The following is a 26,573-nucleotide window of genomic DNA, read 5'->3' as shown; positions in this document are numbered from 1 at the left end:
GTCATGTGTCCAAAGCCTCAGCAAGACTCAAACTGATCTCAGGGTGATTATTGACAGACACTGCACCATACAAAAACCATTTACAGACAAAAACAATCAATATACAGTATACAAGGTGCATGTGTGTGTGTTTGTGTGTTTATGTGTGCAAATAACACCCAATAAAGCATGTACTAACCTACTGTGAGATATATATATATATTTTCTTTATCATTCCCCCCCCCCACTGAGCAACTATGGAGGCCCAGTCATGTGTCCAAAGCCTCAGCGAGACTCAAAGTGATCTCAGGGTGATTAAGGAGGCTTTTTGTTCTATCCTTAGCCTTCTCGAGACCTGATTAGCAGGTAGGTCCCCGCTTGGACGGAAGGTAAGGCTTTTGAACTGGCCGCTCGCTCTCGTGCCAGCACTGCCCGAGCCTTCACTTCACTGCATTTGTCCCTTTGGAGTGTATGCCTCAGCTCTGCGGATGGTTGCCCCTCACCCCCCAAACGTTTGGCTTATATGTAGATCATGGTTTTTGACAGAGTGAGTATACATTTTGATTGGGTCAGTGTTTGTTGTGTTTGTGTATCTTGGTGAGTGTACATTGTGTATGTGTCTGTGCAGGTGAGATGGGAGGCTGACTGCATAGTTGTAATATTTTGGAATGGCTTTGAATGCAATGTGCTGATATGCTTGTGAAAAACTCGGAAGTTGCCATTGATATTGAGGTTGGGATTGCCTTTTGCCATTCACATTCTGTTGAATATGGCTAAAAGAGCTCCTTCTAAATGGAGCTTCCGCTATGTTCTATTAGTCAGTGCCATTGTGAAAGCTGAACAGCATCACTGGAAACTTAACCTGATATAAAAGCATGTAAATGCAGAGCTGTACAAGTCCATTGAGATGTTTTTGTTGCAAGATCATCCAGCAAACAAGATTCGAAAATGACTCCACTGACAAAATAGTTGAATGTAGATGTGCAGGATGTTGTTGTTGACAACAGGCAAAAAAAAACTTGGTTCTGGCCATTTTGTGCAAGGATGGCCCAGTTCAACCACCCAGCACGAAGCCTATAGCTATTTATCATTCAGAGCCCTATTTGGCCCCAATTTCTTCGCGTGTTTTGTATCATTCAGTTCTGATGCTCTCAGCTCACTGTCCATTATTATCAGTGGCTGTGACTTGTTTGGACAGCGCTAATGGTTTTCGTACGTGTGAGCCTTATTTGTTGATACCTCTTTTTTCCGCAAAGCTTTCATGTAAAGCAGAAATCGGAAGAGGCCGCTGGCTGGTTGGACGCGATCTCAGCGTTTTGGGACTCGCCAGCGAGGAGGATGCGGTTTTTGAGTTTCCTCAGTTCACCCTGTGGCGCCCATGACAGCTTGGGGCTACATTAGATAATCTGGCCGGCTTTTTGTCAAGGTTAAGAAAGTCTCCACTTTTTAAGGTGCACTGCAGATCATGCATCTGTCTCAGTACTTGAATCAGTATTCGTCAAAGGCTGTGTGCATGAATCCTTTTACTTTAAGGACATAACACAGGATACTGACTCCTACTTTCTCTCCACAATGGACGTTAAACTGTCTATTCTTAAGCCTCTTGAAGATTACCCTTGGTCCTTACTGTTCCTGCCACTGGTGTCTATCTCCTCCAAGTGTGTGCCTTTCTCATCTCCTCTCCTGTACTGCCCAGTCACAATGTACTTGGCAAACACTGTGTCACCCCTGCTGGAAATATACCAAAAATATCCCAGAGTATCCATACACTAATGTCATTCATGAAGTCTTTAAGTTTAGAGGATATTTTATATTAGATGCTGTAAAAATGTGAAATGACTGGTCCTGCCTTAACCTTTCAGCACGTACAGTCACACTGGTGTGATTAGAATGTTGTAGAATTCTAAAGAACAACTGGGTCCATAATGTGGAATTTTAGAATCTGGAACTGGAATGGATTGGGCCCTGAGCTGGATTAGAGCCGGTTCTGCACCAGGTGGACGGATCCATTCCAAAATCAGAATTATCGGAATGCCACCGCGGACTGTCTTTCATGTGGAAGGAAATAAGGGTGTGGGATTGTGTGTATGTGAGAGTGTGTGTGTGTGTGTGTGTGTGTATGTGTGCATGTGTGCGTGCGTGCATGTGGGTGTGTCTGAGGGCATTCCCAGGGACGCATGTGAGATCAAAAAGCAGGGCAAACTTAAGGCTTTAAATTAAATTAGATTGTAACGAGACAGATGGCCTTCAGTATGTTTAAACTTGTGCCACTCTCCGTCACCTCTAAACACTGAGTTTGTGTTCACTCACAGTTCAGATACAGAGAAGAAATGAAACAAACAGATGCATTTATTTATTTATTTGACAGGGACAATGCAATGGAAGTGCAAGACTTTTATTGTATGTGAAGCTTCTAGCTAGAGCTATTTTGCAACCCTTTGTCACTGGATAGACAGAATCTAACCAGGAAACATGTAATTAATAAAATGAGGATTAGATGTAGTCTGAAGAGCTAGTTTGTGGTCTTCTAGATGCTTAGAAAGGACTATAAGGATGTGCTCATCTAGTGGTAGTCAAGTGGATCTCTTGTATAGTGTTAGTTTTAATGTCTAAATTTAGAAGGCTATGTGGCCTTCGGGATTTATACGTTATGTAGTAGGAATGTTTTGGATTGATGGTTATAGGTGTAGGCCACAGGGGTGAGCTGGTGATAGCAGATTGCTTTCTCCAAATGTGGCTGATTGAACATCTGTTCCACCATATGGATTTAAATCACAGAGATCAAAATGCTGTTAAATAAAGGATCGAAATGAGTGTGCTCTGCATTTGCAGAGATTATCATCTAATCACTTAATCCCTTTAAATTTAACTTTTACAGAGGGAAACTTAGTCTGTTGATTCCACTCAACAAGTAATCACTTGACTTTAGAGCTGGATGACCACTCAGTGACCCAGACTAATGTTTATCGTTTCATAATCAATTTCACTGTTATTAGTAAGTAGATCAGTCCGAAATGTGTGGTTAATATATACAACTAGGAAGTACAAAGTACTTAAAAATCCTTATAAAACATCATCTTAATTCACCATCTAAATTTCCCACTAAATCAACCCTTAATTTGTGCTAATTTTGTAATAGACTCCCTCAGTGTCTCCTTATTCTGTGTGATATATTGTGTCTGTGGGTAGCCTATGCACCAAAAAATCTTAAAATTTCTGTTTCAGTTTCCACTCAGAGGCTTATCATTTTTTATATTTAATTTTTAAAACCGTTTATATGTGTATGTGTGGTTCAGTTCCAGAAATCATCATTTCAGTCCATCGGGGTATTGTGTGTAACACGTGTGTGTGTGTCTCTCTCTCTACAGCATGGCATAACCAAGCGGAAGGCGCGTGGATCGCTGGCGCAGATATGCACTGGGTGATCTGGGCATCCTCTGCAGTTGTCCTCTGACCATCGCGCCCTCTCCCATGTGACCTTGTTATTGGTTGGATAAACTCAAACTGACAACTTTCAGCATCAGCCTGCTTCAGCTGGCCAGCAACGCGACGTGGGGTGGCACAAAATGGCCGCCCACAAGCGCAGCTACCATTGTTTCGATGCCATTGTCGACGACGCTTCCCACAAGGCCTCGTCGCGGCAACCCGCCCCTCCCCGAAGCACCCGCCCGGAGCCGCTGGAGGACAGCGGCGGGTGCAACGTCTGCCAGTCTGGGGAACCAGAAGAGGCAGGTGGGGACCAGGCCTCTGGCTGGCACCAGCCTGACGGGCACCAACATGCCCGCAGGAGGCCCGCCAGGCCTGAAGAGGGCACTGCCGAGGGCCCCAGGGAGCACAACTTCCACAGGCACTCCAAGAGAATTCTGCTGGTGAAGAACAGCGACCCGTCCGTCAGGAGGAACATCGTGCTGCACCGCAGGAGCGTGCGCAGCCTTGGGGTCTTCATGGATGAGGTCGCTGAACTCATGCAGTGTCACCTTCGCAAGCTGTGCACTATGGACGGCCACAAGGTGAGCAGGTTTTCTTTTACCTGAGGAATTACATTACACACTGGAAATTTAGATGATGTGAATTTGGTGTCAGCAGAAGTGCTCAAAGAAAGAGAGAGAAAGATAGAGGGAGAGAGGAGAGAGAAAGAAAGTGATTTAAATTAATTTTGCAGGCAAACAAAGATGAATTTAAGTATAACTGTTGATATATCGTCAATTTACTTACTTTAATGAGCCACTAATTTTAAGTTTGTGAGCTTCACCACATTCTAAGGTACAAAAGGTTTTAGCTGTTTTCAGTTATATAGAGGCCTCTAGTGACTGAAAAAAATATAGCCTTGAATCATTGCTCCTCTAAAGGGATGGCATTTAGTCAAGGCTGAGAAACAACACATTTTATAAATGTGACATTTGTTTGGTTTGTTTTTATAACCATTTAACAATTTCTTTAGAAAAGCACCACAAGCCTAATTCATCTAACAGTCTTTTTTTAAAGAACTGAAAAAGAAAAAAAAAGAAACTGTCCAGTCAGTCAGTCAGTTTTTCAAAGTTAAGCACCAGTTCCATTCTGAAAATTAGGGAGGTTGTCACAGATGATCAGGGAGGAGGTGCAAAGCCCGACCTGGCATGGCATGAAAGTGAGGAACCTCAAGCAGCTCCAGCTGGTCTGTGCACGCCTGTTGGTGGAGGTCATGTCCAGAGAAGTGGCACTGACCCAGGGCTGACTTTTTCACCTGACAGGGCTAACACGCACGTTTTTATCAGGGTGAATTAGTGCCTAGATACCAAAAAGCATGCACCTGCAGATATGGTTGTGAGAGTGTAGTGCAGTGCAGATTGATATGGTCGGAAACAGCTCCACTGGAAATCATCCAAGTTTGAGGTTAAAGGTGGCAAGAGACATGAGGATTACGTGTTGTGTTTCAGGTTGGATCAGGTTAAGCCTTTGCCAACATGTGCATTTACACAAGCCAACGATAAGCTGAAAGAGTGGCTTGCGCAGAATTAGCCAGTGAACCTGGTACGTGCTGGTAGGACGTTTATTTCTTGACCGATTGCCGTCCCTTAAAGGTGAAATGTTTTGTTGGCCAAGCATCTGTGTTTCTGTGTCCTGGAGTCTGTCCAGACGTTTCCTCTCCATCAGAGCCGAGTCCTGGCCCCTCTGGCCGTGCTGTGAGCAGGCACATCCTATTAGTATTGCCCCAGGCATTTACTTCCTTGAGAAAACATGCTGTAAGTCAGCACCACCCTTCGCTCGGGGCTGTCTTCGGGGGCTGATACAGAGGGGACCTTGGGAAGTGCTGTAAGCAAGTGCAAAGCCAAAGTATATAGGTATATAAAGAATGGACGTTTTTTTGTGTGTGTGTGTGTGTGTGTGTGTTCATGTGTGTATGTGTGTGAGAATGTAGGAGTTTTGACTAACTGCATAGATGCTCGGTTTGCAACACCAGGGAATGCTTCTTGCCCTCTAGACCACATAAGGCAAGCAGACATCTGTTGTGAGGACGCTGGCAGGGGGAAAAAGTGTACATCTAAATACGCTCCAAAGCTTATGTAACTAATGATAAGCTGTTCTGCACCGCACAACTTTTCCTTGTATCTTGCGTAACGAAGCGTGTATAGTAGCGCATAGAAGGTATTCCAAAAGTCCAATTAATGAGCTGTAGCTGGAAAAGACGATACAGTTATTTTTTTTTTATCATTGTGCATGTGTAGACAGTGGTATTGACATTCCCTGACCAAGACTGATAGGTACACTGTATGAACAAAGGTGTGTTTATTACAGTTAGTATAATGTTCTGTTCATTTCTTGCAAATTTTAAAACTATCTGCAATCTTTGAAAATATGGGGCTCCAGATGGAGCATGGACAGGTCTGGCCCTGTTCTGGCCCTGTTCTGGCCCATATCAGTGGCAGACTCAGATGCCATATGGAACTGATCTTCCCTGTTGTATTGTTCTTGGAGGAGGCAATCGGGATATTCCTTCTTTTCCGCTATTTTACATTGCAGTGATGCACCAGCTGCCTGGAATGACTATTAATCTTGCTCAAATCAGAGCTATTTTGAACCAACAGAAACAGGTCAACTGTGAGAAAACACACGTTTGGTTGAGATACTCAGAATTGCATCTCCCCTGGCCTTAATTAATTATCTTCAATGCTTTACCTATCAACCTAGAAATAGCCAGATATCTGTCTTAGACCGCCTGAATATCGAGAAGTTTTTTAGGATTGAAAACTGCAGAGGTAGCAGATTTAACAGGGGATGGGGAAAGCATGCCTACTATACATCCCTTCTCAATTTACCAGCCAGTGCTCAATTGTATTCGTTGTAAAAGCACACAGTTCCTGCAGGCTCACGTGAATGTTTGTCTGCACTTTGACAGACATCTGTATTTTTATGTAAGCTTTTTATTTTACTTGTCATTTGATGTGTTACATTTAGTATACATGATAGAAAAATGTGTGCATACATTAGGCAAATTTATGCACATAATAGATTCATAGATTTATGTTGTGGCTTTTGCTGTTTTTTTTTTCTTTATTTACAGAATAACTATATACTGAAGAAGGGCAAAAATAAAGTGTATTGATCTTAATTAGGATTCTAACATTTTGAGCTAACAGAGTAGGGAGGGAGGTTATGACCTTCTTCCACAGTTTAAGACTCTTTCTGTCATTACAAGTGTAATCATTTAAAGGGGGTATGAAGACAGATAACTATGCCTAAGTCATACTTTTCATGTCATTTAAGAGGAAATCATTCATGTTGAACAGAGCAAGAAGGCTTGTAAAAAAATCCCTCAACTCAATAAATCCCATAAAAAAAATAAGTGTCGTCCTTCCCAAAAAAAGCTGTCATGCTCTACTGTACTCAACCCTTTTGAGGAATATGATAAATATGTGATTATGTTGCTAACTAAAAGTGCCATTTGATGTAATTAAAATCTCTCAGCAACCGTTATAAATTAATATCCTACTTGACAGAGATGGTCTTCTTTCCCTGTGGCCAGCAGGCTCTACTGTACTAACCTGCTGAGCCATGGTTGACACAGCTGCATGGAAAGGGAATCCGCTAAGTTCATTGTCACCCTAGATGAGGCTAGTATAATCCCTGTCTGTGTGCTGTGTAATCGGCACATTATGGTTGACCCCCTGACCCCCCCCCCCCCCCAGAGTCTTAAGTAAAGTCCTTTTTTCCCCACATACAGCATATGATCACTTCTGCAATCTTTCCCCTCAACTGTGTATTTTTAATCAGTGTTTAATTATGCATACATACACACTTTCATGTGAGACACAGTTTAATATTTGAGGTATTTAAAACCAAATTCAGAGAGTTGGAAATGGAGTTTAGTTTCCATGTAAAAACAGCTGAAGGTGTTTGTTAATTTATTTTATTTGTTAATGTATTTAATGTAATAAAATAAGCTTTACAGACACATTGTAGACTGAGACTCAGCCACCTCAGACAACAGATAATTTATTAGGAAAGCTGTTTTCATACTTAAAACTTGTGTGGGAAAATTAGTAGCGCAGATGTCTGTGCTTCCGTTTGCCATTAACCTCCTTATGTTTAATGTGGACGTAATCCACTGTTGCACATTTCCTTTCCAGAGAAGACGCCATTTAAAATCAGTTAACCTTTTCCATGCCTGTTTGTCTTTTTCAACCAACTAAAAATCCTGGGCCAAGTACCAAATAGGAGGATCTTGAACATACTTAAATAGTCCAAAGTGATTCTCATGGATATTTTTTTTTATTTCTGTCCCCTTTTCAGATCGACAGTGTTCAGAGTCTCTTGCAGTGCCCCAGTGTGCTGGTATGTGTGGGGCGGGAGCCCTTTCACCCCTTGCTTCTGGATAACATGCGAAAAAACTCAGTGGACAAGCTCCCTCCAGTGAACACGAAATCACGTGTAAACCTGTGCACTCAAGGGCAGGATGACAGGAAAAATCGTAAGTTGACACAGTTGATGTCTGAAAGTGATGTGATCTGTGTGATTAGATGACATCCCTTTATTTGTCAGGATGCTATTTGGGGAGTTGAGCCAATAAGTTAAGCAAAACAACTCGTCTGCCAAAAAGAAAGAGTGTGGGATCTTGCCAAAGCTATTTTATACCTTATCTGATCTTACAGATTTAGCTGTAGCAAAACATCTTTATATAGGAAAGAAAGATGTAACTAACTACTTAATAATAGGTACAATATCTAAGGTAATAACATAGGTCACTGAGTGCACTGCACATTTGATGTTGATTATAATGTCTGTGTAGATCATAAGGTATATGAATGTCCTGTTCAATTTTCAATTAGTTATTTACATATTGTCATTAGCAACTGACATTGTCTCAGGGTGCTTTACAGAGCCCAAGACCTGAACGGAATACATGTACTGCGTATGTAAATATTTGATAAAACATGTAAAATCAAACATTTCATAATGTACTATCTGATGTAATGATATCGCTGCTGTATGTTTGACGAACACTATTTTTTTTCTCTCTTTTTCCATTCCCAAAATAGTCAACTTAGGATTTGAGACAAAGAAGAGCGTCATTCACCCAAGACCTGAATCTAGCAACAGGGCATCAAGGCTCTCATTGTCATCTGAGAAGTCATCCTCAAATGGACTCCATTCTGTGGGACATTCAGGTCCCTGCCCTCACGCCAGGGAGAGCATGATGGAAGATGAAATTGAGAAACGAGTGCTCGTCAACAAGGATGGTAGCCTTTCGATGGAAATGAAAGTCCGTTTTCGACTGCTCAATGACGAAACACTGCAATGGTCCACAGAGATAAAGAAGACAGCTGGACCTAACACCAATCCATACTTCTTCGGATATAATGAGCCCTGTTACCTTCACCACGACAGTGCCGAGACCTATTCAGAGGAATCCATGTCTGTTGGAGATGCTGAGGAGGCGTACACTAAATATTACCAACAGCACTTGGAAGAGCCTCACTGCCCAAACTGTTGTAGTCAATGTCAAGAATATGACATCTGGAAAAATCCTAACACTGCTGACCAAGAGACTGTCAGACGCATTACGTCCTCGAGCTCAAGCGCATCCACGCATGTAGTAGTATGTAAAAAGGAGTCTGTGGAAAGTATACGTACTACGTCTCGGTCAAGTGGAGAGTTCACAGAACACATAGTTGAAAAGGCAACCCGTGTCAAACAGACAGTTGAAGAGAAGTATGTCACTTGCACTTGTCAGGCCAGTGAGGTTTCAGAAATCACAGAGAAGCATGAGAGTGCTGAAAACACTCAGGCATCTGACAATGACGCAGACAATACTGACAACGAGTCGTATAAAAGTGGATCTACCAACCCTTCTAAAGACTCACAGAAAGATGCAGTGAGTGTTCACATCACTCAAGTCTCAGATGAGGAGGATCGCTCAATGTCTCCGGTCAGCAATTCCTCCCAGGTGCTTGCATCCCTGAGGGAAGACCAAGACGATGAGGAAGATGACCTACCTCCAAGTGTGTCAAGAGCATTCTCATGCGATCAGAGCACTGGCTCCGACGAGGAGGTGAATGTCGCAAGTGCAGCACCAAGCTCGTGTTCCAACATGATCTGTAAGGTTTGTCCTATACAAAAACTGACACCTAGATCTCCAAGTAAAGCATCTAGCCTTTCAGCAAGGTCAGAGAAATCAGTCAGGTCAGCAGTTTCGGACGGAGAGGATGGAAAAGAGCAGGATAGGTTCTCAGATGGAGAAAATGACAAAAGATCTGAGAGTGGACTATCTTCTACCTCTAAACATTCAGCTAGGTCTAATAAAAGTTCAGCTATAGAGCCCGAACAGATACCAGAGGACTTGGACCAAACTGATATGAATGCGGAGAATCTAGAAACAGAAAGAGTATTAAGCCCAATGTCGGCAAAATCTTCAAAATCCAGGAATGAGGAGCGATCATTAAGTGCCATGTCTGCCAAATCAAATGCCTCTGCAAAATCACAGAAGTCTAAAGTTTCAGAAGCTGCTGAAGAGGATGTTGTGGAGAAGAAAGAAGAAAGAGCACCAAGTGCCGTGTCTAACAAGTCAAACCCATCTGTAAAGTCAAAGAAATCAGGTGTATCTGAAGCAGCACAGAAAGGGAATGAAAGAGCATCAAGTGCCATGTCAGCCAAGTCAAACACATCCACAAGTTCCAGGCAGTCAAAAGCTTTAGAAGTCAAAACTGATGAGCCTCTGAGTGGAGAAGACCTAAACAAGGAGAGGCCACCAAGCACTACTTCAGAAAAATCCAACAATTCTGCCCAGTCTCAGTCTGAAGTGGCAGAAGAGGCAGCTATCACATGCGCATGTACCACAGACAGACAGGACGAAGCAACAGTTGAAGAACGAGCTGCAAGTGCCATGTCTGCTGAATCAAATGCCTCTGCAAAGTCAAAGGCTTCAGAAGCTAATGCTGTGGAAACCACAGATAATGGTGACACAACAAATGACAGGGCTCCAAGTGCTGCTTCTGCAAGGTCTAATGCCTCTGCAAGATCTAATAAGTCCAGGGTTTCTGAAGCTGCACCTGAAGAAGAAGAAGTAGAAGCAGCAGAGGAGAGGGCTCCTAGTGCATTGTCAGCTGAATCAAATGCTTCAGCAAAATCTAATAAGTCCATAGTTTCTGATGCTGCACCTGAACAAGAAGAAGAAGAAGGAGGGACAGAGGAGAGGGTTCCTGGATGGATGGATAGATACTTTATTGATCCCGAGGGAAATTTAGGTAAAAGATCTCCAAGTGCATTGTCAGCTAAATCCAATGCTTCAGCAAAATCTAATAAATCCAGAGTTGCAGAATCTGCACCTGAGGAAGATGCAGCAGAGGAGAGGGCCCCTAGTGCCATGTCTGCTGAATCAAAGGCCTCTGCAAAGTCAAAGGCTTCAGAAGCTAATGCTGTGGAAACCACAGATAATGGTGACACAACAAATGACAGGGCTCCAAGTGCTGCTTCTGCAAGGTCTAATGCCTCTGCAAGATCTAATAAGTCCAGGGTTTCTGAAGCTGCACCTGAAGAAGAAGAAGTAGAAGCAGCAGAGGAGAGGGCTCCTAGTGCATTGTCAGCTGAATCAAATGCTTCAGCAAAATCTAATAAGTCCATAGTTTCTGATGCTGCACCTGAACAAGAAGAAGAAGAAGGAGGGACAGAGGAGAGGGTTCCTGGATGGATGGATAGATACTTTATTGATCCCGAGGGAAATTTAGGTAAAAGATCTCCAAGTGCATTGTCAGCTAAATCCAATGCTTCAGCAAAATCTAATAAATCCAGAGTTGCAGAATCTGCACCTGAGGAAGATGCAACAGAGGAGAGGGCCCCGAGTGCCATGTCTGCCAAATCAAATGTCTCCACAAGATCTAAGAAGACCAAAGTTTCAGAGGCACCTAAGGAATCAGCTGGTGTGGTGTATGATGTAACAGAGGAGAGAGCTCCTAGTGCATTGTCAGGGAAATCCAGTGTTTCTGAAAGATGTAGAAAGTCCAAAGTTTCAGAAACTGCACCTGATGAACAAGAGCCAACAGAAGAGAGGGTCCCTAGCGCTATGTCTATCAAATCAAATACATCCACAAGATCAAAGAAGTCCAACGTTTCTGATGCTGCACCTGAACAAGAAGAAGAAGAAGCAGAGACAGAGGAGAGGGCTCCTGGATGGATGGATAGGTACTTTATTGATCCCGAGGGAAATTTAGGTAAAAGATCTCCAAGTACATTGTCAGCTAAATCCAATGCTTCAGCAAAATCTAATAAATCCAGAGTTGCAGAATCTGCACCTGATGAACAAGAGCCAACAGAGGAGAGGGCCCCTAGTGCCATGTCGATCAAATCGAATACATCCACAAGATCAAAGAAGTCCAAAGTTCCAGAGGCTCCTGAGGAATCAGCAGAACCTGAAGTAGAGGCAACTGAAGAAGCAACAGAGGAGAGATCTCCCAGTGCATTGTCAGCTAAATCCAATGATTCAGCTAAATCAAATAAATCCAGAGTTTCAGAAGCTTCACCTGAAGAAGAAGAAGAAGACGAAGAAGAAGCAGAAGAAGAAGAAGAAGCAGAAGCAGAGGAGAGGGCTCCTAGTGCATTGTCAGCTAAGTCCAATGCTTCAGCAAGATCTAATAAGTCCAGAGTTTCTGAAGCTCCCCCTCAGGTTAATGAACCAGTAGAGGAGAGAGCTCCAAGTGCGGAACCTGAGGAAGAGGTAACAGAGGAGAGGGCCTTGAGTGCCATGTCTGCCAAATCAAATGTATCCACAAGATCTAAGAAGTCCAAAGTTTCAGAGGCACCTAAGGAATCAGCTGGTGTGGTGTATGATGTAACAGAGGAGAGAGCTCCTAGTGCATTGTCAGGGAAATCCAGTGTTTCTCAAAGATGTAGAAAGTCCAAAGTTTCAGAAACTGCACCTGATGAACAAGAGCCAACAGAAGAGAGGGTCCCTAGCGCTATGTCTATCAAATCAAATACATCCACAAGATCAAAGAAGTCCAAAGTTTCTGATGCTGCACCTGAACAAGAAGAAGAAGAAGCAGAGACAGAGGAGAGGGCTCCTGGATGGATGGATAGGTACTTTATTGATCCCGAGGGAAATTTAGGTAAAAGATCTCCAAGTACATTGTCAGCTAAATCCAATGCTTCAGCAAAATCTAATAAATCCAGAGTTGCAGAATCTGCACCTGATGAACAAGAGCCAACAGAGGAGAGGGCCCCTAGTGCCATGTCGATCAAATCGAATACATCCACAAGATCAAAGAAGTCCAAAGTTCCAGAGGCTCCTGAGGAATCAGCAGAACCTGAAGTAGAGGCAACTGAAGAAGCAACAGAGGAGAGATCTCCCAGTGCATTGTCAGCTAAATCCAATGATTCAGCTAAATCAAATAAATCCAGAGTTTCAGAAGCTTCACCTGAAGAAGAAGAAGAAGACGAAGAAGAAGCAGAAGAAGAAGAAGAAGCAGAAGCAGAGGAGAGGGCTCCTAGTGCATTGTCAGCTAAGTCCAATGCTTCAGCAAGATCTAATAAGTCCAGAGTTTCTGAAGCTCCCCCTCAGGTTAATGAACCAGTAGAGGAGAGAGCTCCAAGTGCGGAACCTGAGGAAGAGGTAACAGAGGAGAGGGCCTTGAGTGCCATGTCTGCCAAATCAAATGTATCCACAAGATCTAAGAAGTCCAAAGTTTCAGAGGCACCTAAGGAATCAGCTGGTGTGGTGTATGATGTAACAGAGGAGAGAGCTCCTAGTGCATTGTCAGGGAAATCCAGTGTTTCTCAAAGATGTAGAAAGTCCAAAGTTTCAGAAACTGCACCTGATGAACAAGAGCCAACAGAAGAGAGGGTCCCTAGCGCTATGTCTATCAAATCAAATACATCCACAAGATCAAAGAAGTCCAAAGTTTCTGATGCTGCACCTGAACAAGAAGAAGAAGAAGCAGAGACAGAGGAGAGGGCTCCTGGATGGATGGATAGGTACTTTATTGATCCCGAGGGAAATTTAGGTAAAAGATCTCCAAGTACATTGTCAGCTAAATCCAATGCTTCAGCAAAATCTAATAAATCCAGAGTTGCAGAATCTGCACCTGAGGAAGATGCCACAGAGGAGAGGGCCCCTAGTGCCATGTCGATCAAATCGAATACATCCACAAGATCAAAGAAGTCCAAAGTTCCAGAGGCTCCTGAGGAATCAGCAGAACCTGAAGTAGAGGCAACTGAAGAAGCAACAGAGGAGAGATCTCCCAGTGCATTGTCAGCTAAATCCAATGATTCAGCTAAATCAAATAAATCCAGAGTTTCAGAAGCTTCACCTGAAGAAGAAGAAGAAGACGAAGAAGAAGCAGAAGAAGAAGAAGAAGCAGAAGCAGAGGAGAGGGCTCCTAGTGCATTGTCAGCTAAGTCCAATGCTTCAGCAAGATCTAATAAGTCCAGAGTTTCTGAAGCTCCCCCTCAGGTTAATGAACCAGTAGAGGAGAGAGCTCCAAGTGCGGAACCTGAGGAAGAGGTAACAGAGGAGAGGGCCCCGAGTGCCATGTCTGCCAAATCAAATGTATCCACAAGATCTAAGAAGTCCACAGTTTCAGAGGCACCTAAGGAATCAGCTGGTGTGGTGTATGATGTAACAGAGGAGAGAGCTCCTAGTGCATTGTCAGGGAAATCCAGTGTTTCTGAAAGATGTAGAAAGTCCAAAGTTTCAGAAACTGCACCTGATGAACAAGAGCCAACAGAAGAGAGGGTCCCTAGCGCTATGTCTATCAAATCAAATACATCCACAAGATCAAAGAAGTCCAAAGTTTCAGAGGCTCCTGAGGAATCAGCAGAACCTGAAGTAGAGGAAACTGAAGAGGCAGCTGAGGAGAGATCTCCCAGTGCATTGTCAGCTAAATCCAATGCTTCAGCAAAATCAAATAAATCCAGAGTTTCAGAAGCTGCACCTGAGGAAGAAGAAGAAGAAGATGAAGAAGAAGCAGAAGAAGAAGAAGAAGAAGAAGCAGAAGCAGAGGAGAGATCTCCCAGTGCATTGTCAGCTAAGTCCAGTGCTTCTGCAAGATCTAATAAATCCAGAGTTGCAGAATCTGAGCCTGAGGAAGAAGCGACAGAGGAGAGGGCCCCTAGCGCCATGTCTGCCAAATCAAATGTCTCCACAAGATCTAAGAAATCCAAAGTTTCAGAGGTTTCTAAGGAATCAGCAGAACCTGAAGTAGAGGAAACTGAAGAGGCAGCTGAGGAGAGATCTCCCAGTGCATTGTCAGCTAAGTCCAATGCTTCAGCAAGATCTAATAAGTCCAGAGTTTCTGAAGCTCCCCCTCAGGTTAATGAACCAGTAGAGAGAGCTCTAAGTGCGGAACCTGAGGAAGAGGTTACTGATGAAGCAGCAGAGGAGAGGGCCCCGAGTGCCATGTCTGCCAAATCAAATGTTTCCACAAGATCTAAGAAGTCCAAAGTTTCAGAGGCACCTAAGGAATCAGCTGGTGTGGTGTATGATGTAACAGAGGAAAGAGCTCCTAGTGCATTGTCAGGGAAATCCAGTGTTTCTCAAAGATGTAGAAAGTCTAAAGTTTCAGAAACTGCACCTGATGAACAAGAGCCAACAGAAGAGAGGGTCCCTAGCGCTATGTCTATCAAATCAAATACATCCACAAGATCAAAGAAGTCCAAAGTGTCAGAGGCACCTACTGAAAGTGGGGTGGGGGAGACAGAGAGAGCTTCAAGTGCAATGTCTGCTAAATCAAATGTTTCTACAAAATCTAAGAAGTCAAACATTGCTGATGCACGCAGAAAATCAGCTGAACCTGAGGCAGAGGTAAATGATAAGGCACCAGAGGAGAGGGCTCCTAGTGCAATGTCTGCTGAGTCAAATGTCTCCGCAAGATCCAAAAAGTCAAATGTTTCAGAGGTGTCTAAGGAAACAGCAGAACCTGAAGTAGAGGAAACTGAAGAAGCAGCTGAGGAGAGATCTCCCAGTGCATTGTCAGCTAAGTCCAGTGCTTCTGCAAGATCTAATAAATCCAGAGTTGCAGAATCTGAGCCTGAGGAAGAAGCGACAGAGGAGAGGGCCCCTAGCGCCATGTCTGCCAAATCAAATGTCTCCGCAAGATCCAAAAAGTCAAATGTTTCAGAGGTGTCTAAGGAAACAGCAGAACCTGAAGTAGAGGAAACTGAAGAAGCAGCTGAGGAGAGATCTCCCAGTGCATTGTCAGCTAAGTCCAATGCTTCAGCAAGATCTAATAAGTCCAGAGTTTCTGAAGCTCCCCCTCAGGTTAATGAACCAGTAGAGAGAGCTCCAAGTGCGGAACCTGAGGAAGAGGTAACTGATGAAGCAGCAGAGGAGAGGGCTCCTGGATGGATGGATAGATACTTTATTAATCCTGAGGGAAATTTAGGTAAAAGATCTCCAAGTGCATTGTCAGCTAAATCCAATGCTTCAGCTAAATCTAATAAATCCAGAGTTGCAGAATCTGCACCTGAGGAAGATGCAACAGAGGAGAGGGCCCCGAGTGCCATGTCTGCCAAATCAAATGTCTCCACAAGATCTAAGAAGACCAAAGTTTCAGAGGCACCTAAGGAATCAGCTGGTGTGGTGTATGATGTAACAGAGGAGAGAGCTCCTAGTGCATTGTCAGGGAAATCCAGTGTTTCTCAAAGATGTAGAAAGTCCAAAGTTTCAGAAACTGCACCTGATGAACAAGAGTCAACAGAAGAGAGGGTCTCTACTGCTATGTCTATCAAATCAAATACATCCACAAGATCAAAGAAGTCCAACGTTTCAGAGGCTCCTGAGGAATTGGCAGAACCCGAAGCAGGGGGAACTAAAGAAGCAGCTGAGGAGAGATCTCCCAGTGCATTGTCAGCTAAGTCCAATGTTTCAACAAGATCTAAGAAGTCAAGGGTTTCAGAGGCACCTGAGGGACCTGATTATGTAGTCGATGAACAAACTGAGGAGAGATCTCCCAGTGCATTGTCAGCTAAATCCAATGCTTCAGTGAGACCTATTAAATCCAGAGTTTCAGAAGCTGTACCTGAAAAGGTACCAACAGAGGAGAGAGCTGCTAGTGCCATGTCTGCTAAATCAAATGTCTCCACAAGATCTAAAAAGTCAAAGGTTTCAGAGGCTCCTGAAATATCAGTTGAAGCTGAGGCAGAGGTAACTGAAGAGGCAACAGAGGAGAGAGCTCCTAGTGCAATGTCAGCTAAATCAAATCTTTCCACAAGATCTATAAAATCCAAAGCATCAGAAATCACACCTAAAAACACTACTGCTGCAGTAGAGGAAAGGTCAGAGCAGAGAGCTGCTAGTGCTATGTCTACTCAATCTAACGTATCTGCCAAATCAAAGAAACCAAAAGCACCCGAAGAAAATGCAGCTGAAGATCCAAATGAGGAGAGAGCACTTAGTGCCCTGTCTGCTAAGTCAAATGTCTCTAAAAAGTCAAAGGTTTCAGAAGCCAACGCTGAACCTCCTGCTGATGTGAAAGAACCAGGAGAGCAAAGACCATCAAGTGCAATGTCTGCTAAATCAAATGTTTCTGCAGTATCGAAAAGGTCAAAGGCTTCAGCAACTCCTGCAGAAGAGCCTGCAGAACTTGAGCAGGAAGGAGAATTGCGGCCGACAAGTGCTAGGTCGACAAAATCCAATGTCTCTGGAAGATCTAAAAAGTCTAATATTTGTGATGCTGCATCTGACACAGAAGGACAGTCAGATGGTGTTGGTGTACAAGAGCAACACAATGACACAAGACCCACTAGTGCCATGTCTACAAAGTCTAAAGCCTCAGGGGCTGTTCATAATTATCCTAAGGAGGAATCAGTGGACTGTGCAATGTCTGTACAATCTCATGCCTCAATACAATCTACAATTCCTGCAATTGAGGAGCCTGAGCAAACTTCTAATGTAGAGGGGGAGAGAGTCCCAAGTGCAATGTCGACAAAATCTAATAAATCTGTAATATCAAGGAAATCAAAAGCTTCAGCGGCTGCTCCTGATCAAAGTTGCCCTGAGGAGAGGGTACTAAGTTCATTGTCAGTCAAATCTAACATCTCCTCAAAATCAAAAAAATCCAAGGCTTCAGAGGCAGCACCTGAAGAAACTCTTGGAACGGGACGTAGGTCTCCAAGTGCGCTGTGCACAAAATCTGATGCTTCTGCAAAATCAAAGAAGTCCTCTACAGCACCTGTGGAAAATACTGAGACAGGCAATGAGGACAAAGAACAAAATGTCCCTATTAGTGATAACGTAAGTGAGGAAGGTTACCAGAGGTCTGCTAGTGCGTTGTCTGGTAAATCTAAAGTGAGCAATAATTCAAGCAGTGCTAGTCCTTCAAGTGACTCAGTTTCTCTTGGACTGGCAGAGGATCATGCTACAGATGATGAAGCGGTCTCCAAGGCCTCAGATACATCCAGAAGATCTGTGCGACAGTCAAGAGCGCTCAACACAGAAATGCCTGGCGACAGAGCAAAGAGCACAACTTCTAGCAGAACAGCAAAAAGCAAATCGCCATCTCCACTACCAAAGACTAACACTGAGGCACAAGCTGATGACAGTAAGTCACCCAGTATTTGTCCTAAATGTCATTCTCCCATTCGCAAGACTAGTCCACAGAGGCCCCTTTCAACTGCTTCAGCACGATCAGCGAGGTCCAAAACTAAAGACACCATCATGGCAGAGGTAAACAATGGACCAAATAGCAATGTGTCCACTCAGTCTGCTTATTTGCAAACGACGGTGGATGATGATGGCAAAAGTAATCATGAGAGTTCACGTTCACTAAAATCAAACAAATCAAGTCACAAAGGAGCAACGCCTAGACCTAACTCAACTACAGTGTCAGAGAGTTGCCACATCCCAAGCCCGCCCAAAGAAACAACAAGATCTGGAAAATCAGCTATTCGTATTGGACGTTTCCATGATAGTGTGTCATCGCAGTCTATTTCAGAGGGAGAGCCCAACATGGATCAAACTGATACAAGGGCAGCAACAGCAGAAACCGAAAGCCAAAAGTCAAATGGACCTCTGGAGCCAACAGATTGTAACAGAAGTGAAAAAAGTAATGAATGCAAATTCAAAAATGACAATCTTTCACGACACAAGGGGGATGACATCTCTGAGCTGGTTCCATCCAACTTGCCGAATGCATCTCCCAGTGAGGTGGTGAATGAGTGGCTGAAGAAAATTCCATCAGACAGTGAAATGTATGATGTGGGTGAAGAGTTCCATGAGAATGGCAATGATGCCGAACATCAGAACACACCCGACGAGCCTTCACCAAATGAGAAAGCTGATGTGGCTGAGGAGGCTGCCAGCAATGCCAAGTCTGAGGCAAAAAGTGACAAAGATGAAGCTCAAGAGGTAGAAACAAAGAGTTCTGTGAAGGCAGACAATGAACCTATTGCTGAGGCACCTCAGGAGTCAGAGACAGCAAATGTTAAAGATGACACTACTGTGCCCTCTCCTCCCCTTGCAAAGGGATTCCACTCCTCTGTTCAAGTGATGAAAGTTCTGCTAAGCCCTAAACTTGACAGATGCCAAAGTTTACCTGAGGTGTCTGCTGTGTATGGACGGAAACTGAGCTCCTCTGCTAGGGGGCTCCTCGACTGCCTTGCAAACCTGCAGCTGATAGACTTTGATCCCAGTGACAAAACTGGAAAAGATGCCAGGTATAAAGAGCTGATGAATATCCTCCAGTCACTTTGGCTTTGCGACCCATCTGATAGTGAGAGAATGAAACAAAAAGTTAAAATCAGAGGCCAACGATCAGTTGATGATGAGTTCAATCACAGATCATCTTCAGGTGTGGATGTCAGTAGCGGCTCCACAGGTTCAGGCAAGAGCATCACTTGTGCTGCTCAAGATCAAACCCCCTCAGCCAATGCAGCCACTGATCATGATGCTCTTGCAAACGTACAAGAGGCTAAAGAGACTGAGGGGGAAGATGAGTCAGAAGTGACCAAATCTGACACAGCAACGCCAGACATAGCCAGTCGAGTCCAGCTAACTCCTGAGTTAGACATTGATATTGAGAAAGAAAATGAAGATGATGTCCCCTCAGATGAAACTATAAGAAGCAATGATAGTCCAAGGGAAATTCCAGAATCACCTCAATCCTTCAACAAGAGCTCAGGAAATGAGAGCAGCCCTAAACCTCCAGAGGAAACTGAAACAGACCCTCAAGAGGAAACAAGTTCTGGTTCACCTCCATCTGTCCAAAGGGCCCAGTTGATAAAAAGAATTTCTCAAGACCCCGATCCCATTTGGGTGCTGAATCTTTTGAGCAAGTTACAGAAGCAGTTCATGGCACATTATGTTGATGCCATGAAAGAGTTCAAGCTGCGATGGAATTTGGACGGAAATAAACAGATTGACATAATGATCAGTGAATTGAAAGATGAGGTTCACAGGAGAATACAATCAAGTATTCAGAAAGAGCTCAGGAAAATTCAAGGACGTGCTGGAAGACCAAGACCACCTAAGGAGGCATTGTCGAGAGAATCAAGCGCCCAAACAGATCAGAGACGCAGGCGACTAAAAGTCATGCGAAACCACTCCATTGATGCACAGGTTGCAAAAAGTGACGAAGATTGTGCTGCCACTTTGACCGATTTCAGTGACCAGCGCAGTGATGATGAATACTGCCCATGTGACACCTGCGTGCAGAAAAAATTGGCATCAGGACCTCTATTGCCAGCAGAGATTTTCAACTCTGCTCCAGTGATGATGGACTTTGACCTGAGAACCATCCTGCAGCTTAAGAAGGATACTCTGACGATCGACAAAGATGATTTATTGGAAAAGACTGAGCATGAAATCAACTCTGATGAAGGTGAAAGCCAAGATGAAAATAATTACCTTGAACCCTTGAAAGAGGAGGAAGAGATAGATGAGACGGAGGAAGATGTTGATGCTGCAACAGATGAAGCAGAAGAGCTGAGATGTGACGTAGAAGTTCGCAGATATATAAATATATACAATGAGGTTGAGAAAGAAAATCAACAGAAAAAACGTGTTGCAGAACCAATGCCCTGTGTAGCTCGAAAGGAAGTTATTGTGCCAAGGGAAAACAAAGGTTTTGGAAAAACTGTTATCTCATGTTATATCATGGATACTTCAACCTGTCTTAGGCTTCTTGCAGAACAGGAAGAAGAGGAGCTCAGATATTATCAGGATGCTGAAAAAGAGAAGGAGAGACATGAAATGGAGGATAAGGTCAAACAAGATGCAGAGGAGAGACCTGAGGAAGCTGTGGAGCCTGAAGTGGATGAAGAAGCTGAAAAGGCTGACAAACCTGAAGTAGAGACTGCTGAAGTAGCAGACTCTACAAATGAAGACCAGGAAGACAAACCTGAGGGACAGAAGAAAAAGCCTACAAAGCTGATGGATATTCCAACCTTCCTCAGACTCACTGCAGATGAAGGTACTGATCTCAAAGGTTCTCAGGAGGATGAGGAGGGAGATGAGGTCAAACAAGATGCAGAGGAGGGTCCTGAGGAAGCTGTGGAGCCTCAAGTGGATGAAGAAGCTGAAAAAGCTGATGAACCTGAAGTAGAGACTGCTGAAGTAACAGACACTACAAATGAAGAGGAAAAAAATGAAGAAGACCAGGAAGATGAGGGACAGAAGAAAAAGCATACAAAGCTGATGGATATTCCAACATTCCTCAGACTCACTGCAGATGAAGGCCCAGATGATCTCAAGAGTTCTCAAGAGGGTGATGAATATGAGGAGGGGAAGGAGGCAGAGAATGTAAACAAAGAAGAAGCAGTGGCTGAATCTGAGGATCCTCTAGAACCTGAAGTGACTGACGAAGCTGAAAAAGTTTCTGAACCTGAAATAGAGGCAGATGAAGTAGCAGAAACTGACAGTGAAGAACAGAAGGCGACTGATGAGGCACCCCTGACAAAAAGTGCAAGAAAACCTGTCACTAAACTCATAGATATTCCAACTTTTCTTAGACTTACAGCAGACGAAAGCCACTGTGAGCTTGAATCATCTGAGGCAGGTAAAGAAGGACATGAAGAAGAGGAGGAGGATGAGAAAGATGAAGGTGATGCAGCTGACGAGAGTGCTGAAGCAGCAGCAACTGAAAGTGAAGAAAAGCAAGAATATGAGACTGAGGCACCTCAGACAAAAAGTGCAGTCAAATCTGTGAAGAAGCTCATTCCTACATTCCTCAGACTTACAGCAGACGAAAGTGCAGCTGATCCTGAGAGCTCTGAGGAAAACAGAGAAGGAAAGGAGAGCAGAGATGAAGAAGAAGCAGAGGATGAGCATAGCGACGAGGAAGAAGGCACTGTAACTAAAGATCAATCTGCAGAAGAAGATCCTGAACAAGCTGACACTGCAGAGGAAGAAGGCACTGCAACTAAAGACCAATCTGCAGAAGAAGATCCTGAACAAGCTGACACTGCAGAGGAAGAAGGCACTGCAACTAAAGACCAATCTGCAGAAGAAGATCCTGAACAAGCTGACACTGCAGAGGAAGAAGGCACTGCAACTAAAGACCAATCTGCAGAAGAAGATCCTGAACAAGCTGACACTGCAGAGGAAGAAGGCACTGCAACTAAAGACCAATCTGCAGAAGAAGATCCTGAACAAGCTGACACTGCAGAGGAAGAAGGCACTGCAACTAAAGACCAATCTGCAGAAGAAGATCCTGAACAAGCTGACACTGCAGAGGAAGAAGGCACTGCAACTAAAGACCAATCTGCAGAGGAAGATCCTGAACAAGCTGACACTGCAGAGGAAGAAGGCACTGCAACTAAAGACCAATCTGCAGAAGAAGATCCTGAACAAGCTGACACTGCAGAGGAAGAAGGCACTGCAACTAAAGACCAATCTGCAGAAGAAGATCCTGAACAAGCTGACACTGCAGAGGAAGAAGGCACTGCAACTAAAGACCAATCTGCAGAAGAAGATCCTGAACAAACTGACACTGCAGAGGAAGAAGTTACTGCAGCCGAGTCTACAGCTGAAAAAGATACTGATTCTGACGAGCAAGTAGAGACACCCAATAAACACTCGGAACTTGCTGAGACAGCTGATGAAAAAGAGACCACAGATGCTCAAACGGCTGATGAGGAAGACACAGCTTCATCTGAAACTGCAAACGAAGACTCAACTCAGGGTGAATCAGCGGAGGATGGGGAAGCCGATGAAGGAAGTGCCTCAGATGAGGCGGAAACGGTCCTTGATAAAATACCTGAGGAAAGAGAAACTGCTGATGAAGAAACAGCAGCCGGTGAGAGTGCTGCTGAAGACAAAGAAGCAGAGGAAGAGGAATCTACTAAAGTTTCATCAGGAAAGGAGTCTGAAGCTGAAACAGCTGATGAAGGTGACCTGAAACAAGAGCAATCAGTCGAGGAGGAAGACCAGGCTGGAGCAGAGACTGCTGATGAAGTTGACCTGAAACAAGAGCAATCAGTCGAGGAGGGAGACGAAGCTGGAGCAGAGACTGCCGAAGATGGAGAAAGAGCACATGATGAAGAAGCAAAGACTGCTGATGATGTCGAAACAGCGGTAGCTGAAACAACTGAAGACGAAAAAGTTGAGGATGAGAAGGCAGAAGATGGAAAATCTGCTGAAAGTGAAAGTGGTGAAGATGAAAAAGCTGACGATGAGACAAGTGAAGATGAAAAAGTACCTGAAGATGGCACAACCGAAGATGAAGAAGATGATGCTCAGACAGCCGAAGATGGGGAAACAGCTGAAGATGAAAAAGCTGAAGGTGAGGAAGATGAGACACCTGATGATGGAGAAACAGCTGAAGCTAGCGCAACTGAAGATGAAAAAGTACCTGAAGATGGCACAACCGAAGATGAAGAAGATGATGCTCAGACAGCCGAAGATGGGGAAACAGCCGAAGATGAAAAAGCTGAAGGTGAGGAAGATGAGACACCTGATGATGGAGAAACAGCTGAAGCTAGCGCAACTGAAGATGAAAAATCTCAGGCTGAGACTGCAGAAGAGGAAAAAGTAGCTGAAGCTGAGATGACTGAAGATGAACAAGCAGAGGCCGAGAGAGCAGATGTTGCAGCAGCTGATGGTGGAACAGCTGAAGATGAAACAGCTGAAGATGAAAAACCTGAAGGTGAAACAGAAGAAGATGGGGAAACAGCTGAAGATGAAAAAGTTGAAGATGAAAAAACTGAAGATAGAGAAACTGCAGAAGCTGAAACAACTGAAGATGAAACAGCTGAAGATGAAAAAGTTGAAGATGACAAAACTGAAGATGAAAAAGCTGAAGGTGAGACAGCAGAAGATGGAGAAACAGCTGAAGATGAAACAGCAGAAGCTGAAAAAACTGAAGATGAAAAAGCTGAAGATGACACAGCTGAAGATGGAGAAACAGCTGAGGATGGAGAAACAGCAGAAGATGGAGAAACAGTTGAAGATGAAAAAGCTGAAGATGAAAAAGCTGAAGATGACACAGCTGAGGATGGAGTAACAGCTGAATGTGGAGAAACAGCAGAAGATGGAGAAACAGCTGAAGAAGAAAAAGCTGAAGTTGATACTGAAGGTGGAGAGACAGCTGAGGGCGAGACGGCACAAAGCGAGACAGCAGAAGACGGAGAAACAGCTGAGGGTGAAACAACTGAGGGTAGGACAGGTGAAGATGAAGAATCAGACGAAGATGAGACATCTAGAAGTGAGACAGCTAATGATGGGGAAACAGCTGAAGATGGAGAGGCAGGAGGTGAGACAGCTGAAGATGGGGAAACAGCTGAAGATGGAGAAAGAGGGAGTGAGACAGCTGAAGATGCAGAGGAAGCTGAAAAAGGTAGTGCAGAGGCTGAAACAGCTGATGAAGGTGAAACAGGAAATGAAGCTGGACAAGAGGATGAAAAGACAGAGGGTGAAAACGACAACGCTGACAGCACAGAAGTTCCTGATGATGTGTCAGAAATAAAAGCAGACGATGAGAGCGGAGACGAAAAGTCACTGAAAGAGGTCGGAACAAGCATAGATGAAAAAGCCAACGAGGAGAGTAGTGAATATCTCGAAAGTGCCGAGAATGAAGACGACACAGCCGGCGATCTGGGCTTATCAGCAGATGGAGGAGATGAGGCTGAGGATGAAACAGAACCCGACATAGATACAGATGATGGGGAGCCAGTGAGAACCACTCCCTCAGCAGAGGATAAGAGTGATTATGACACACAGGACACACCGACGTCTTTAGAAACGGTCATCGCCAAACCGTGCATAGAGTCGGAGGACGGGGCTGATGCAGATGTGGAGGATTCCGAGACGGATGTCAACAACACCTCGACGGCCGTGAGCGGTGACTCCGAGTGCGCAGACAAACCCGAGGAGGAGCGGTCCGAGGAGCCGGCGACGTCCCCGACTAAGACCAAAAAACTGTGAGATGGAGTCTGTGCTCCCTCAAATCAGTCAGAACAAGAAACAAACTCTGTGGAAGGCAATGAAGATGAGTATGAGAAAGAGAACGAGAACAGCCTGTCTGATGAAAAGACTCCACAGAGTCAAATTGAAAAGTAAAACAAAACGTGGACAAAGCTAGCTATCTGAAAGTTGAAGGACTGTAGTTAACAGCCAATGAACCATGAATCGTTTTCAAGATGCCCACAAGGGCATCTTACTGGAGAAAACCATGAACATGAGGCATGTTGTCTCTCATACCAAATCCTGAATGTTGACAGAGTTGCTGGTTTTCTCTTTAGCAGCTGATAATTGTCATATCATGCACTTTATATACGTATGACATGGTACTGCAATAGTGACTGCTCACACGCACAGGACGGTCCAGTCATTTATAAAAGGGAACTGGCAAAACTTGAAAAAATATGTACAAACGGGGGCACTTTTCTGTACTCTGAAGGTAAATACCTTTGATATACTAGAAAAGTTAATTTGAAATACTAAGTAAGTAACATTTACAAAGATGTATTTAATCCAAAGTATACACAGCAATGTACTAAGTGTTAAGCCTTAGAGGTTTGGAGTTTACGTGTGAAAAAAAAAAACTGGACACAAACCAGGAAGTTCTTTATCTTGCACTAGTTTCTATGTATATGAATGTATGTTTAAGTGTGTATATAACAGGGGGGTGACTGACCAAGACTCATGAAGAGAATTATGCTCTGCAAATGTTACAAGTACTTGAAGATAATGTGGTGCAACAGCATTCTCTGGCACTATGCGTAGTAGTTCAGGAAGCATGTACTGAGTGTGTTGTGTGTGTGTGTTCGGAGGGCAATGTGTGTTTGTCCACAAGAGCTAGGCCAGCCTCACCATTACTTTGAACCCTTATTGGCTTCATGGCTACTGAACATAACCCATTCATCCCTTTGTGGTGTCTGGTTTCTTCTGAAGGACAAAAGGCACACACCGACCATTAGGGAAGGCAAATATGTGTGTGTAAGACATTTTTATGACACATTTATGAATGTAATCATAATGGAGTATTTATGTAATATAGGGGTATTAATTACCCTCATGGTATTACATAAAAAAATATAATTTAACTTTTAATTTTCTTTTATGTTTGTATTACATGTTATAATGGAATGCTGATGTGTAAGACACAGGGTTGTGCTCACCATTCCAAAATAGGTTTGATGCTTTACAGAGCTCCAATGCACACAGGGAGACCCTTCATGCTGTATACAGGGAGCCTTTGTCATATCACTAAGCCATTGCTTAGATTCTTCACCATATGAAAAGCTGTTCCTGCACAGTCCACAATGACAGATCGAAATAAGATAGCAAATACATTCAGGATCATATTTAGAGCACTTTAAATTACTATCCAGTGAAAAAAAAGACAGAGTTTCAGCATTTTTTTCAATCCCTTCACTTTTTTTTGGCATGGATGTAAATATTTGGAGGTATGAGTTTTGCTCCATTATTTTAGATTGTCGTCATAGATTTTCTCTCTGCTAACCCACTGCAATGATAAGGTCCACCGGATGGCTGTAATTCACAATTTTCTGTAAACTGAATGTACTGTATTCTCACAGAAATAAAATGTATATGTATTAAATTATGAGTTTCACTCTGAAAAGGCAGAAGAAAGCTGACATATTTTTGTGTACACCGTATCAATCAGTTAATTTGCAGTCCTTCGACATAAGAATAGACAGACAAGCCTAAGGGTCGTCACATCCACACA

At 43.7% G+C, this 26,573-nt stretch overlaps 1 protein-coding gene across 1 annotated transcript; it reads left to right on the top strand.

Moving 5' to 3' along the window:
- The first annotated feature begins 311 nt into the window (after positions 1-311).
- On the top strand, positions 312-26,444 carry LOC116223888 (microtubule-associated protein futsch). Its single transcript, XM_042709977.1, has 6 exons — positions 312-526; positions 3,348-3,989; positions 7,750-7,927; positions 8,496-10,359; positions 10,840-23,216; positions 23,370-26,444. Exons 2-6 carry the CDS (start codon positions 3,546-3,548, stop codon positions 24,803-24,805), a joined length of 16,299 nt encoding a protein of 5,432 aa, XP_042565911.1. The 5' UTR covers positions 312-526; positions 3,348-3,545; the 3' UTR covers positions 24,806-26,444.
- The last annotated feature ends 129 nt before the right edge of the window (positions 26,445-26,573 follow it).

Source organism: Clupea harengus, chromosome 15, assembly GCF_900700415.2.
Source record: "Clupea harengus chromosome 15, Ch_v2.0.2, whole genome shotgun sequence".
Lineage (NCBI taxonomy): Eukaryota > Metazoa > Chordata > Actinopteri > Clupeiformes > Clupeidae > Clupea > Clupea harengus.
Note: the sequence above shows the minus strand (reverse complement) of the source record. Positions and strands in the feature narration are given on the sequence as shown.

What these genes read in the sequence shown, in the direction of transcription:
- LOC116223888 (XM_042709977.1), top strand. Translation starts at nt 3,546, where the DNA reads ATGGCCGCCCACAAGCGCAGCTACCATTGTTTCGATGCCATTGTCGAC. An exon ending in GCACTATGGACGGCCACAAG is followed by an intron (nt 3,990 to 7,749) that starts GTGAGCAGGTTT and finishes TCCCCTTTTCAG; the next exon opens with ATCGACAGTGTTCAGAGTCT. An exon ending in ATGTCTGCTGAATCAAATGC is followed by an intron (nt 10,360 to 10,839) that starts CTCTGCAAAGTC and finishes TGAATCAAAGGC; the next exon opens with CTCTGCAAAGTCAAAGGCTT.